Raw genomic sequence first — 15,240 nt, forward strand, 5'->3', positions numbered from 1 at the left:
AAAAAAAGAATCAACAACTATATATTCCAATTATATACTCTATATACTGATATAAGCATTAAAACCAAATGACAAAATCCAAAAAAAAGAAAACAACAAATATTTACAATTATATTTAACGAAAAAGACAAAAACGATTTTTTATGTCAAACAAATCCCTATTTAAATTTAGACAAATATTAAATTAAAAAATAAAATACAAAAGAAAAACATGAAAGAACAAAATATAAATTTTTTCCAATTTCATAACCTAACAACAACAACAAAAACAACAGACAAAAAAATGTGAATATGATTTTGTGTATTTACCTCCTTTCCCAGCAATATTTAAACAAAGTAATAATAATTATAAAAAACAACAACAACAAAATTAATAACAACAAATAACAAAATAAAACAACAAACCGATGTGTGAGAAAACAAAATAAAGATTATTATTTGGAAACTATTTAAGTGAAAAGCCATTTTTAATTCAATGCAAATGCAATCTACAGCGTAACCTCAGGGGCTTTGCCCGCCTGCAGTGATGAAACGATGGAAAGTTGTTTCCTGATTTTAGTTTTTCTTTTTTGTGAAATGATGGCCAGGGGCCATCGTTTGAGTTGGATTTGTTTTACAGCTAAATATCTTGAGCTACTTTGGAAATCTAATAATAATATCCCTGCGGATAAATATAGCTTGCACTTGTAAAAGGAAACATGAATGACTCTACAACCATGGTCGAAGAATACAGGTAGTCGCTTCGACACAGCTGCTGGGTCAATGAATTGTCACACCAATTTTTGAATTGAAAATTTTGAATGAAAAATTATACAAATTTGCAAAAAATGCATATCTTAATAACCTCTGATAGGCGTCGTATAAGAAAACATATAAATATAGTCTTATTTTTGAAAAATCATTGAAAAAATGTTGACATATCAATGTTCGCCAGCTTTGATGCATTTACCTATATTCTTCTACCATGTCTACAACGTGATAATTGTATGATGCATATGTTACACATTATTTTGTGATGTGTTTTCTTCTGTCTACGTCGATATACTTCCCTAAGTGGCAAAATGTAAAAGTTAATAAACCTGTATTTTTCATTTATTTTTATTTCCTTGCTTTTAAAAGCGTATTTTTCTTTTATTGTCATACCTGTCCCTCAATACTTCCTACTGATCCCAACGAACAATATTCATGCTCCACCTAAACGTGGAATTCGCTCAGCAATGTTTGCGTATTATTGCGCATTATTTATGTATATATGTTTCAACGCAAAATATATGTCAGCCCAATATGTTTAGCTATTTTTATTCATAAATTTCCGCATTGTTTCGTTTTCTTTAGAACTGTAGAAAAGTGATGTCCGCTCATTGACACATTTCATTTCGATTGTTATATCGCCCAGAACCAAGCACAGCATCAGAACTATGAAAATCACAAAGGTTTTTTTTGGGATGCACATCGATTCCCAATAAAATCTCCCCCGTTTTTTTTATTGGCACAACATATTAATAATACACTCTGGGTTTTATTTTGAACATCAGGGGATCTTTGGTTCTCAAAATCAATTCGGCTATCAGATGTATTTCCTCTTCACCGGGTCCCACATATTCTACGGAATAGTGACGTAGGACATTGGACAAAATGGTTTTAATTTCCAAGACGGCAAACTTTTGTCCAATGCAATTGCGTGGTCCGGCCGAAAAGGGTATATAGGCGTAAGGGTTTAGCCGTTCTGTGCTATAGCCTGCCTCGAAGCGTTCCGGTTTAAAGGTGTCCGGATCGGGGAACAACTCCTCCAGTCGACCCAGTTGCAGGGGGGAAATTCCAATATTGGTACCAGCGGGAATAATTTTACCATCTGGAAGACATAAACAATGGATATTTTATGTTGCCAAAATGAAAATAGTTTTTGAATTCAAACATACTTATCTCGCATTCCTCTGTTACTTTCCTGCCCAGCAGTGGCACCGAGGGGAACATACGCAGCGTCTCCTTGATGCACAAATCCAAATAGTGCAAATTATTTAGGTCTTCAAAGGTTACGGGTTTCGACTTGTCCTTACCCAACACCTGTACTATTTCTTCGAAGCATTTCTGCTGACATTCCGGATAATTGGCCAAGTTGTAGAAGCAGAACGTTACGGCCGAAGATGTCGTATCGTGTCCCTCGAACATGAACGTATCGACTTCTTCGCGGATGTCCATGTTTGTTAAGGGCTTGCCGTCCACTTGCGATTGCAACAAAATGTCAAGGAAAGCCATTTTCCTCTTCGAACCGGTATCTTCGTCGGCGGCATCAAGTTTTCCCGCTTCTTGGGCTTTCAACAGTTCTTCACGCCTCTGGACAATCACTTTCTCGGTGAAGCCGTGTAAAACGGCCAATGCCTTTTTTTCCTCACGGGCCAGTCTGGTGAAGCGATAGGTCAACTCGAAACGACACAATATGTCAAACATACGTTTGTGCAACACCATGGCAATGCTAAGGGATAGGCGAGGAAGTTATTCAAGATGGGACAAATGCCAGATGCTTGGTAAGTGGCGTTACTTACGTTTTTACGGCTCTCACATATTCGGAATCGGCATTGGTTTGGGCATTAACCGACACGCCCATTGCCGTTTCTGAAGAGAAACAAAAAAAAAACAGAAACAAGTGAGACTTAAAGGCGGTAAGTGAAAAACATTTGGACCGGTAACTCAGCTCCACACACACGAATGTGGAGGTTCAAAATAATAAATTAATTTATTCATTCAATTCACAAAAGTTAAGTTGTGGATGTATAAGCAGCTTGGCATCACAACTAGTCATCTTAATGTCAAGTTATAGGAAAAAACGACAGGATTCTGGCATCCCTTTATGATATGTCACAAAATATGTCATGCGGAGAATTCAAGCTGCTAAAGTATTCACACCTTCAGGCAACATTAGTTTCACTTAAATTCTTAATAAATATTCTAAATAAAAAATGGATATTTTTTGACAGTTTCATGTTTCGCATGAAATCACTCGTATATGGATCGGGACCCTCAGTATAGTCTCTACTGCAAAAATGACCGAACAGACCCCAACAGATGTTCCCGATCGCAAACATTTTTTTGTTTACAGTAGCACTAGTGTTATCTTATCACAGCCAATCAAGTGTCCGAATTGGCGAAATACGTGCCAATGCTTGATAGTAAACCCCCGACCCCCCACCGTGAACTTTGTCACAGATCGATATTTGAGATAGCAAATATCGATTGATACGATAGTTCACTTTCGCGTTTCGAACAAAACATTGTATTGCATTTCAATGAAAAAAACAAAAAACACTTTTGACACCCCGACATTCGCCTTTGTTCTGCAACTATGTCAAAATATCCCCCGTCTCCTTACCACATATTGTGTCCAGGGTACACAAATTCACCCAATTATACAAATCGAATCCCTCGTCCGAATGCATGCGATACTCCTTGTCCAAATTCTCAACCAGCACACGGGATTCGCGCTCAAAGATCCCAATGAAATTTTCCAGAATTTTAAAATGGAAAGCCGGTGTAAGGACCTTTCTGCGCGAATGCCACTTCCTGCCGCTACTGAGAAGCAACCCTTCGTTTAGCCATGGCTCCAACGCTGCATATTCGTGGGCCTTGTCATTGAATCGCGTGGAACCTAGGACCTCTTCGACATCCCTGACATCGCCCAGGAGTATGTGAAACGATGGTCCAATCCACAGCTTATACGTGGGTCCGTACTCCAAACAGAACTTTTTAAACACCTGCACAAATTCGTGCGACTGCTTGCCGAGGAAATGGTGTCCATGACCAATCAAAGGTAGGGTAGGTGGACTTGAAATGTTGCTGGTCACATCCAGAATATGTTTGTACTTTGCGAAATACACGATAAGGCCGATCGAGGCTAAAAGCGCCAAGCAGACGCCGCAAAAAGCGGCAACGTAAATTAATCCTGCGATCATATTTCAACGCCACCAGCAGCTGGATTTGCACTGCCTTAGAAAATTTGGACAGTTTGTTGTGGCCCCTGCTGGACAGGGGCGATTAGATTTCTTATCAAAGGAGAAACGACAAAACCATAAAATATTCGACTTGCATTGCCTCTGAAGTGGGCGTTATCTATATCTCTTGTCTGATTTCGAGCAAAGACCAAATTTGCACGGACTTTACTTATTTTAATCTAACATCTCAAAGGAATGGACATGATTTGACGAAACCTAACAGTCGAAGGGAAATGACTCACTTCCTTGGAATTGTCAAGAAAAGGGAGGACGGTGCCAAGCCATTATACTTCTTTCTTACCACAGATCGTGTCCAGGGTGCACAAATTAACCCAATCATTCAAATCAAATCCCTTATCCGTCTGCATGCGATACTCCTTGTCCAGGTTGGCGACCAGTGTTCGGGACTCCTTTTCAAAAACATCAATAAAGCTCTCCAGAATTTTGAAATGGAACGCCGGCGTAAGAACCTTTCTGCGCGAATTCCATTTCCGACCACGACTGGTGAGCAGTCCCTCTTTCAGCCACGGCTCCAGCATATCGTACTCATGAGCCTTGTCATTGAAGCGAGTCGTGCCCAAAATAACTTCGACATCCTTCAGATCGGATGTCCATATGTTCAGCTCTGTACCAAGCCAGACCTTGAAGGTGGGTCCATACTTTGAGGCAAACTCGTAAATCGTGTACATATTTTCATGTGGGGGCTTCCCAGCAAAGTGGTGGCCATGGCCCACGATCGGCAAAGAAGGCGGGCTGGGCAGATTGTTGGTAATGTCGATCATGTGTTTGAATTTCACCAAATACAACACCAGGCCGATGGTGCTGAGGATTGTAAACAATCCGCCAGCACAGAGGAGGACGTTTATCAAGGCGGCGGCTGCCATCTGCTATCACTGTCGAAAGTTAAAACAGAACTGACTTCTTCGCAGTTGCAGGTAATTACGCTTAGGCATTTTAACTCGTCCTAATGATTAGATGCCCAATGTAATAGTATTGGTGAGAGCGACGAAATAACACTGGAAGAAAATATTTTTCTATTCATTTTATTTAGTCGTCAACGAGATAGCGATAGCGAGATAGATTAGGACCTAATCTAATCTCCAATCCAATAAACACTTTAAATTATTATCGAAATTTTCCGATTTTTTTTTTCGAAAATTCCAAATTCATGTTGTTCGGACGTGTCTATTCTTGGGTCTGAGTCGGAGTGTATGTTTGTTGGAAAACAAACAAAGTGAAAGGTCAAGAGGAGTGTGTGCAAAAATGGCACGTCATTGAAAAACAAAATCGACGAGCGTGTCACAGGCGAGCTAATGTCCAGGGTTTACATTTGAAGAGGGCTGGTTATTTATTTATTTTTTTTTTTTTTTTGTGGAAACTTCAGTTTTCGAATGTCAATTCAATTTGACATATTTTATGGTTACATTGAAATAATCCAAAATCTCTTTTTTTGAAATCCTTTCAAGGACATTTGGAGTCATCCTAGCCATGTTCATATTCGAAATTCACCTCAGTTTCACCCGAAACGGGTACTATGTCCAGCTGGATCCATATTCAAGTATGACTTTCTAGGAATACCGCCATGTATAAATTATGTCCGTCGGAGTCGGAAAGTACCATTTAGACCCTGTAAAGTATGTAGAATTACTTTGGATCCGACATTTTACAACCGATGTTGGCTATAGAAAACTATTCAAAACTGTTCTCTTCACTCGCTCTCATTTACTGAATTTTGGGTTATAGAACAACAGTTTGTACAGATGAGGTATGTCTGTTTACTTTCCCCGTGAGATTTAACCTACTGAACCTTTTTGCAGCTGTCATACATTTTTCTCAATTCAATCTCTTTTACTGGACCTGTTTTTTTTTTTTTTTGCTTCACTTTAAATATTTACCACAGATGACATCCAGGGTACACAGGCTTATGTTTTCATAGAAATCGAATCCTTCGTCATTGGCTTTGTCCAGGGAATGGTGACGTATCTTTTCTACCAGCAGACGAGACTTTGTATCGAAAACCGTTACATATTCCGTTAAGATGTTGAAATGAAAGGCCGACGTGAGAACCGGTGGAAATCAATAACCCCTCGCGAAGCCAGGGCTTGATATTGTGCCGCCTTCTGCAGGTGTTTCATGGAACCCAATATGGCCTCTATATCGTCGATGTGTGAAAAAACCATATTCAACTGGGTTCCCAACCAAACTTTGATGGTGCGATGACCCTCGCCCATGGACACGATGCGCTGCATCATCAAATGGGCCGGTACTCCAATGAAATAGTGAGCGTGACCCACTATCGGCAGGGTGGGGGCGCTGTGTGGGTGACATCGATTTTATGTTTGAATTTTGAAAAATACACAACAACACCAATCGTTGTCAGAATCAGCGACAAGCTTGCTGTTATGTGGAATGTTACTGATGAGATGAGCGCCACAGTTGGCGATTATCTTTTGGCTATTTTCAATCCCAGATTCATTCCAATTCGAGATTTTCAAAAACAAAAAGGCAATAATTTATTGATTTCGTACACGAAGAAGATCCATTTCTGATAAGTGTACTCTCGTCCATCTCGTTTCAAGGTCATGGGTGTATTGTACATCAATCTAGGCATTTAAGCAGGGACTGGTAACAAAAAAAAATCCTTGATCAAAACAGTTTTCTCTTCGCCACATGCGAGATAGAACCAAATGAAAATAACGTTAAATTATATGGAATCAGATCTGGTCGGTATCGGTATAGAGCCCTTGCATTTCACCAAAGGAGGATGTTTGTAGTTTCACTAGTCTCAAGCATTGACGCTATTGACACTTCTTTCGCTGGAATTTGACCATCAACTAAACCAGCTGCCACAGAATTTCGTTAGCGCGATATAGCTCTAATACTTTAGCATTAAAATATACACTGGTGGCCAAAACTAAAGCAACTGAAATTACAAAGAGAATGACTGCCCTGTAACTAAACCAGCTGCCACAGAATTTCGTTAGCGCGATATAGCTCTAATACTTTAGCATTAAAATATACACTGGTGGCCAAAACTAAAGCAACTGAAATTACAAAGAGAATGACTGCCCTGTAACTTTTTCAAAAATTAAGAAAATGAGAAAGTTTTTCTTGTTTTAAATTAGGTACTGTATTCACTTTTTAAAAACCTAAAACATAAAACCAAAATTCATTTTTATATAAAAAATAATGTTTGGTAAAGTCAATTAACCGGATTTTGGCTTGGACAAAACAAAAGCAACTCTATTGTACACGCATATAACCGCTGCAATTTCAGTTGTTTTTACTGAGATATTTATCGCTTTTTGCTTCCTTCGACAATTTCGCTTGTCATAAATCCTTTTTGAGAAGTTTTTTACAACAGTATGGGTTTTTCTTTTCGTTGTTTAAGTACTGCCCAAAAAATTTAAAAAATTGTTAGAAGCAAATACAGTACCTGAATAAAACAGCAAATTATCAGTGACTATCAAAACAACAAATCACAGAAAATGATTTCCGAGAAATATTTCATAAATATTTATGTGATTCCATAATTATTTCTGTATACTAAGTCGGTTTTTTTGAAACTGGATCTGTAGTAACAGTCCATAACGGATGAAGGCCGTGAAAAACTTCAGCCCGTACTGATCCACAAATTGTGACAGAAATAAAAAACAACTATTTAAGAGTTCAACTGGATTGGTAAGAGAGCAATCATTGGATATAAGCTCGAGATCAGTGCGTAGACGAGTAGTGGCAGCTGGTCTGCATGCCCGTAAGACATCAAAAAACCATTTATATCTGAAAAAAATCAAAAAGGCTTTCGGAAACGATAATATTAAGTGGAATCAAGTTCAATGGAAAAAAACATTATTTCTGGGATGAGTCCACGTTTAATATTAAAGGCTCAGACGTGAAAAATTTTACGGTGAGAAGACCAAAAAATGAAGGACTCAAGCCGCAGTGTTGCAAAGGTACTGTGAAGCATGAGGGAGGGTCAAAAATGGCGTGGCGCTGTTTTTCTTTCTATGGACTTGGGCCTACCCATAAAATAAAGAAAGTTGTGGATCGGTTTGTTTACAAATATGTGTTGGACATCACGTTGTTCCCTTACACTGAGTAAAATATTCGGCTGATTTGGGTGTTTCAGCATGACAATGATCCCAAACTTGTATCAAAACTTGTCAAATATTGGTTGCGGAAGTCAAAAATTCATGTTTTGTTATGGCCGACACAATCACCTGACCTAAACTCCTTAGAAAACCTTTGGAGTGTCGTAGATAGGAAGATCAAGAGAGATTCGGAAATAAATAAGCACAACATTTTCTAAAGAATTCGGGGTGCCTGGGAAAGCACTCCCAAGGATCAAATTGAGCGTGTTATAGATTCAATGCCTTGTAGGTGTGCAGCTGCTATCAAAAATAATGGTTATGCTATCGACTACTAGCCAAAATTTAATTATTTTAAAATAAAAAATCAAAAGTTGCTTTAGTTTTGACCAAGCAAAAATTGGGTCATTTTAGTTTTCCACATATTGTTTTTCGTTCAAAATTATTTTTGTATTTTTATTTTTAGTTTCTTAAAAGTGAATTAAACCCCTCATTTAAAACTGGAAAAATAATTACGATTTGTTTATTTTTGTAAAAGTTACAGGACATTTATTGTCTTTGCGATTTAAGTTGCTTTAGTTTTGGCCACCAGTGAATGTTGCACTAAAGTTTCACTTAGGTAAAATAAATACTCTCCTGGTAAAATAAATCCTTGTCCCACCTGTGGCCAGCAGCCTAATACTGCATTCCAATAGCACGTTCCACATTCCACAGCTGCAATTCTGTTATTCATTCGAAAATTTCGACATAGCCTTTGTAAATGAATTGAAAAATAAAAGTCCGTTTCAAGGGTCCTTCACCCAAACCCTCATTCAGAAAATCAAATGGCCTGGATTTTCAAAAATCGATCACACAATAAATGGGCGATGGTTGGGCGCCAATAAAATTCTATGAAAGCAGTTCAACATCAAAAACATTGGCCCAATAAAAAAGTGCTGGTAGCGCCCAAGTGTAATTTGTGGCAATGACCGATTCAACCACAACCGCCCCCTTCTCAGCACTCGGATTACAGAATGCACTCGCTGAACCCAAACTGAAAATCATGAAGTATAGTATAATGTCTGGACCGTACACGTGGTTGGCAGTTGATAAGACCCAATGGGTAACACACTATGTGTGGGTGTGTGTATGCAAAATAAACACACACATGCAAATCAGTTGAATCTCTATTGGGAGAGAAAAATTATGAAATGTTTGTTAAACTTTTTGAAGAATCTGTAACAGAGCCTATGAACTTGATAGGGTTTTACGACTGTCTGTAACAACAGTCGGTCTGCTACAACAGCAACAACAACTAATGTAACAAATTGATAATTATAGTTGTCGATTATCTCTCTTTACAGGGACAACTACAAATTGGCATCATTTATCAGCATCAGCATCAGCGAGACATCAAAAAAAATAAGATGTGTGGCAATAATGAATGGGACCCGAAGAGTATTCGGAAAGAAATATGCTTGGATTTTGCTGCAGAGTGTTTTTTTCTTTCTATTTTGGGCATTTATTTCACATTCAGGAGAACATTTGTTAAGTGAAATGTCGACATTTGTTATTACACGAAAGCTAATTAATCAAACTAGGGTGTGATTATAAGAGGCCAAATATATCTACATGCAAACATACATGGGGAATAGGAGGGGACAAATCAAATTTGCTTAATATTTCCACTTGATCTCTTTATGCATCGTAACGACATCACTCATAATCGGAAATAGCATTTCAAGTTCATGACTAAGCAAGTGAATGCTTTTTGTTCTCTTCAGATCACATTGAAGTTTATTACACCCAACACATCAATGGAATGTTGAGGCTCTCGGTTGCCGTACAAAGCGAGCAGAATGTGGCAGGTAGAATTTTCCGTTCCGTTTGTTGCGTCCAATGGCGGCCACCGATAAGTTTGTTTACCCTAACATTTGCCTCGCCAGTGACGATGTTCTGACGAGGATGATGTTGATGTGGGCTGATGCAGATGATGCTGATGTAGATTACTCATGTCTGTTATTACGTGAAAAAATATAATTTGGTGGCACACACACACCCACATTCAAATACCGAACTCATTTGAATGATCGGACATTTTTTATATCTACATTTTAGACGATTGGTGTTTACTAATACGTACAAGTGTACACATGGTCCCACTTTTTGCATACATACTGCTAAGGATAATATTGATTAAGGACGATTCAAATTTTTCACAATTTAAAAAAGACGCGTCCCTCTTTTGTCATTCATCCAAAAATTGAAATATTCGTTAATGTTCCAATGTACACGAATATAATGGGGGTGTACGATTAGTTTTCGAGTAAAAATTTCTTTGAAGCTTAATTTGAGAAAATTTTCTCTCTAATGTACAAATATTGCAAATACATATAAATGTACTCAGCAAGAATTAACCACTAAGAACAGCCGATTGAAAAACAGCAGCCTTGCGGTCGATGCAAAACCAATGTTTCAGGAAATGGTTTAATTGATTTCAGATAATAAACATTCAACGTTGTATTATACTATTAAATAAGTTTAAAAATATCAAATAAACGAAAACAACTTGTTGGATATAATTTTGAATAATTCTAACAGGAAGCGGGCATAGCCTCAGAGAGGTATTTCTATAGTTTTACAAAACTGCTATACCTCCTTATTGTACCATGAAACTTGCCTCTTGTTTTTGTATTATATTTTTGTATACAAATGAAAACACAAAAGGAATCCCCATTCCCTTTACCACTCTCTTCCACAAACAGAGACTTGCCAAATGTAAATTCGGACTAACTCTCAGTAACTTAACTGTGAAAATTCTTCTCTTCACCTGCTCTCATTTACTCGACTCGAACAATATCTGTTAATAATTTGTTCAAATTATTTCTATGCGTTATTAAAATTGTCAATTTAGTTGTCGTTGTATGGAACACACCTATTACCCGGTAGAGTTTTTCACAGCAGTTTCTCAAAGTAAATGTAAACAAAGATGAAAAAACACTGCGTTTATATTTAGAAGAGTGAAATATTTTGATCCAAATTAGAAAGAAAAAAAAAACTAAAATCTATTTTTAACATTTTGCCAAAATTATTATTGTTTACACCACACATACATAAACACATTAGCAATTCTGTAGAACCTAATGGAAATTCGTACGTAACTGTCTAATATTAAAAGAATGTAGAGAATTTCAAATATAAATAGGTAAACAACGAATTATTCGACAATGGAACTAATTGTTATTTAAATGGCAATGGAATTATATTTCAAGATTGACTCGTAAGATGAACTGCTATTGCAATTTAATTTGAACTGTTGCAATTTCAAAAAAAAAAAGTTGAAAAAAGTCTTTATAACCCATAAGCCAAGATCGAAAAACAATTTCATTTTTCTGTTCCCTCAAAAACGCATAAATTTATTTTCCTTTTTTTCGAATATTCCAATATAGAAAGTACGATACAATGCAACAATATTGCCGATTCGCGGCAAATTCCTAATTTAATGTAATGCATATTTTATCTAACACACCGACATTTGTATGACACAAGGGCACTTGTGTTAAATTAATAATAAATCTGTCTGTATGTATGTTTGCAATTTTCCTTGAATGTTGAATATGGCGAAAATATTCCTTTGAATGAAACCCAATGTACATAATATTGAACACGACGTCTCGGCTAGAGATTGGCTGACAGGCAGGACGCCCGGCATTTTCTCTTAATTAGCAAATATCTGATCATAAATTTACATATAAAGGTATCCACGCACACACACACAGGCATTACGACAGGCCACAGGAATGAAGTGCATTCTTGACGTCTCCCCGGCGGCAGCGGATGAATTATGCACTGAATGCATTTTTATTTTATTAATGCCAACATGACAACAACCAGCAATTAAATTAATCTATGGGCCACCACTTACAGATAATAAAATGCTTATAAATTGTAATTCAATTTTTTTGCAAAGCATCGAAACGAATTGAGTGTTTAGAGGGAGGGAGAGGGAAACTTTAGCAAAAATTGCATCAAAAAACAAACATGTTCATTTTTTTTGGCCCAGATCTGTGAAATATAATAGACGACGAATCCCGTTCGCCCAGCACATGTCACCTTTCATTGTTATGGGATAATGCAGCAGCCATAGATACATACACACATACTTACATGCATGCATACATACATGGGAAGAACGTCAGCTTGCATATCGAGACAGATCATTCATTTATCATGTGCCCGGCTGGCAAGCGAACGAATATTGTGAATATTAGATAGGTAGCACCTAGGACTGCTGCAAGTGGGTGAATGAGTGGCTGAGTAATTGTGTTTACACATCCTATACAGCCAGCATGAAGATTATGATGATGCACGGAATAGGACGGACACTTAATATTGACAAAAAAGGAAACAACAAAAAGGGACATACAAAAAGTTATACTCCAAGGCAGGAACTTGAAGGATAATGTAAAATGAAGTAATTTGTGCACACACCCATACAAACAAAACAAGTAATTGTATGAATAAAGCCAGTGGTGTTGAAAAATGAACCACCCGTATTGAAAAAGAATTTAGTTACAATGGATGTTTCACAAATATGATTTTTTTAAACTCTATGCGTGTCCTTTCAATCGATATTTTATAAGAACAAAAAAAAAACTTTACTAGATGTTGTCTTTTTACTCAAAAGTCCAGGAAAAAGTTGTGTGCTGAGAGCAAAATAGAGCAAATGGGGTCCTTTGCACACATCTGAATCCTGAGGCCATTAAAATCACACTCTATATTTTTTGACTTTGGATATTTATATCACGTTCATGTAAGCGGTGGAATTGGCAAATGTAGGTCCGCTGGGTCAATTAAATCCTGTGAACCGTAAATGCACCATTCGCCAATAAAAAATTGATTATCCATCTCTTTTGGGGAAAAAGCCCAATAATAAATTTGTTTGCATTACCTAGTAATGAGTTAATCGTCTCGTGTGGTCTCAAAGTTTACATATAGCTATCAAGTTGAAGTTAGTGATCCTTTCAATATTCTTTTCTCCGCATTGGTTTCTCGAAAACCAACAAATGACTCAGAATACCAACATCCACGAATATCATTAATGAAGCTTGTCCAAGAATAGCAGCTAGTTAGAAATTGATGGCACATGATGCCATCTGTCAAAGCTACCTCGTCTCGGGAGGGGCCTCATCACCGAAATCTAAATACGTATTTGGTTGATCTAAAACAAAAAAAAAATGTCAAAAAAACCCTCTGAAATAGGAAACAAATGTTTAGCGTATTCTTCAACACCAACCGTGTTTTATGTACATATGTCATACATACATACATACATATGTGTACATAACTATAATAAAAGAATATATTTAGTTAGATATTTTGTTAATTTTTTTTTTTTTTTTGTAGTGTAGGAAGGCATCAAAGAAAAACGAAAATAAACTACAAAATTTGTTTTGCATTTTCATAATTGTTTTGTTGAAATTATTTTTGCCTCAGTGATTCACTGTCTAATTGTTATAAACAAATTTGTTGGTGTATGTGTGTGTGTGTGTGTTGTACACACACGTCTCTCAGCAAGCCCATACAAATAAATAATTTGCCGAACGTTTGCATCGATGTTTGGCACAAACAATTGTCACAACTCAATTAATAACCGAATGCCCGGCTGGCTTTCTCTTCTATTTCCGAATCAAATTTTTCTAAACGGAATTTGTCTAGAATATTGGATAGATGGGTTATAGTCAATCAGCTGACACTCGCTTACTAATTCAGCAGTCTGTGCAATTTCGGTTTCACCCTTTCAGTATTTAATTCATAGTTTTGAATTTTGGGATGCATTATTTAGGCAGTTCATTAAAAATACAAATACAATACAAATTCTATACACAGTTCTATAAATCCATGAATAATTCCGATGCATCATATTGGCAATCGTCATGATTTTGGAAAAAGTTAAATGAACTTTTGTTTTGTTGTTAACGCATCATTGGCATTTTATATAAACATTTTGTGTTTGTTATTGCCATCTGCATTCATCATTCTCTTTTCAAAAAAAAAAAAACAAATAAGAAATTCAACCACAAACAGTATTCGCAATTCAAGGCAAAACGATGAGTTTTTAAATATCATTCGAGCGGAATTTATTCTATCATCACCGGACGACGGACGAATCATTTACGACAATGATCAATCAGCAGAGACGGCTGCAAATGAAATGCGCACATTACCAAGTTTGGTAAGAAATTGTAGAACGGAAATGAAGATACACACGCACACATGTGTATGTCTGTGTGAAATGAATAGAAAAGAAATTAAGGATGCCATTACATCAGATGTTATGGCATACAGACAAACATTTGGAAGGAACCTGAAAATTTAAAAAGAAATCTTCGAAAAATTTACATAAAAACAGTTATATGGGGGTACACGAAAACGAGGACCCGCATAAGTAATTTTTTGTCATAGGTTTTAGTACCCATTGAGACCTTTCAATACGAAATATGAAACAATTTAGGTGTCGCTAAAATCATTAAAATACCGAATATTGAGAGAGGAAAACGTGGACCGACAAATACACATGGGTGCAAAATGTTAGCCTAATATCTCAATTCGTTCTAAAAATAGCGTGGTAGCAACAGACAGACGAGGAGTTACAAACGTAATGACAACGTTAAGATATTATCTATAGTATGGTGGAGGGTATAAAAACTGTCGACATTTAAGAAGATTACATAACTTAGAATTTGTGGTTCCTTTTTCGAATTTTTCGGCTATTGACAATTTAATGCAAAAGTTGCCCAATACCACCGAGTTTAAAAATGGATTTATTGGATTTCCACAAGCAAGAATTATCAATTATGGCATCTTATATTAAAAAATATATAAACAAAAAAACCAAATTTTGTTTTCTAAATTTGTTTATTTTTTATGATTTTTATATATGATGATGATATATGATTTTTTCACTAGTAGCAATGAATATTTTTATATAATCCTGATAAGGCGGAAAGGATTTGAAATAAGCAAATACATATTACGAATTTTACGATGTGGTCCAATGTTAGTAGGGTATTTGTGATGACACAGAATCGATTAAATAAATTATCTTTGCCACCTTTCTGACCTTTTAGAGGTTTGTCCTTGATAAAGCCTGGGTTGTCCCAGTTTATTGACCAGCTTCTGTATGT

The 15,240-nt window shown here is 36.6% G+C and overlaps 1 protein-coding gene across 2 annotated transcripts; it reads right to left on the reverse strand.

Moving 5' to 3' along the window:
* Positions 1-1,159: 1,159 nt before the first annotated feature.
* On the reverse strand, positions 1,160-4,917 carry LOC131802290 (cytochrome P450 4d1-like). Of its 2 annotated transcripts, none has more exons than XM_059122277.1 (4): positions 3,368-3,962; positions 2,544-2,613; positions 1,920-2,473; positions 1,160-1,852 (listed from the first exon to the last, which is right to left on the reverse strand). In XM_059122277.1, the coding sequence occupies exons 1-4, from the start codon at positions 3,945-3,947 to the stop codon at positions 1,500-1,502; spliced, it is 1,557 nt and encodes a 518-aa protein (XP_058978260.1). In that variant the 5' UTR covers positions 3,948-3,962; the 3' UTR covers positions 1,160-1,499. The 2 variants fall into 2 exon arrangements, with proteins under 2 accessions (XP_058978260.1, XP_058978259.1); XM_059122276.1 differs by lacking the exon at positions 3,368-3,962 and adding an exon at positions 4,288-4,917 and having other exon boundaries at positions 1,187-1,852.
* Positions 4,918-15,240: the final 10,323 nt, after the last annotated feature.

This window comes from Musca domestica, unplaced genomic scaffold, assembly GCF_030504385.1.
Source record: "Musca domestica strain aabys unplaced genomic scaffold, Musca_domestica.polishedcontigs.V.1.1 20, whole genome shotgun sequence".
NCBI lineage: Eukaryota > Metazoa > Arthropoda > Insecta > Diptera > Muscidae > Musca > Musca domestica.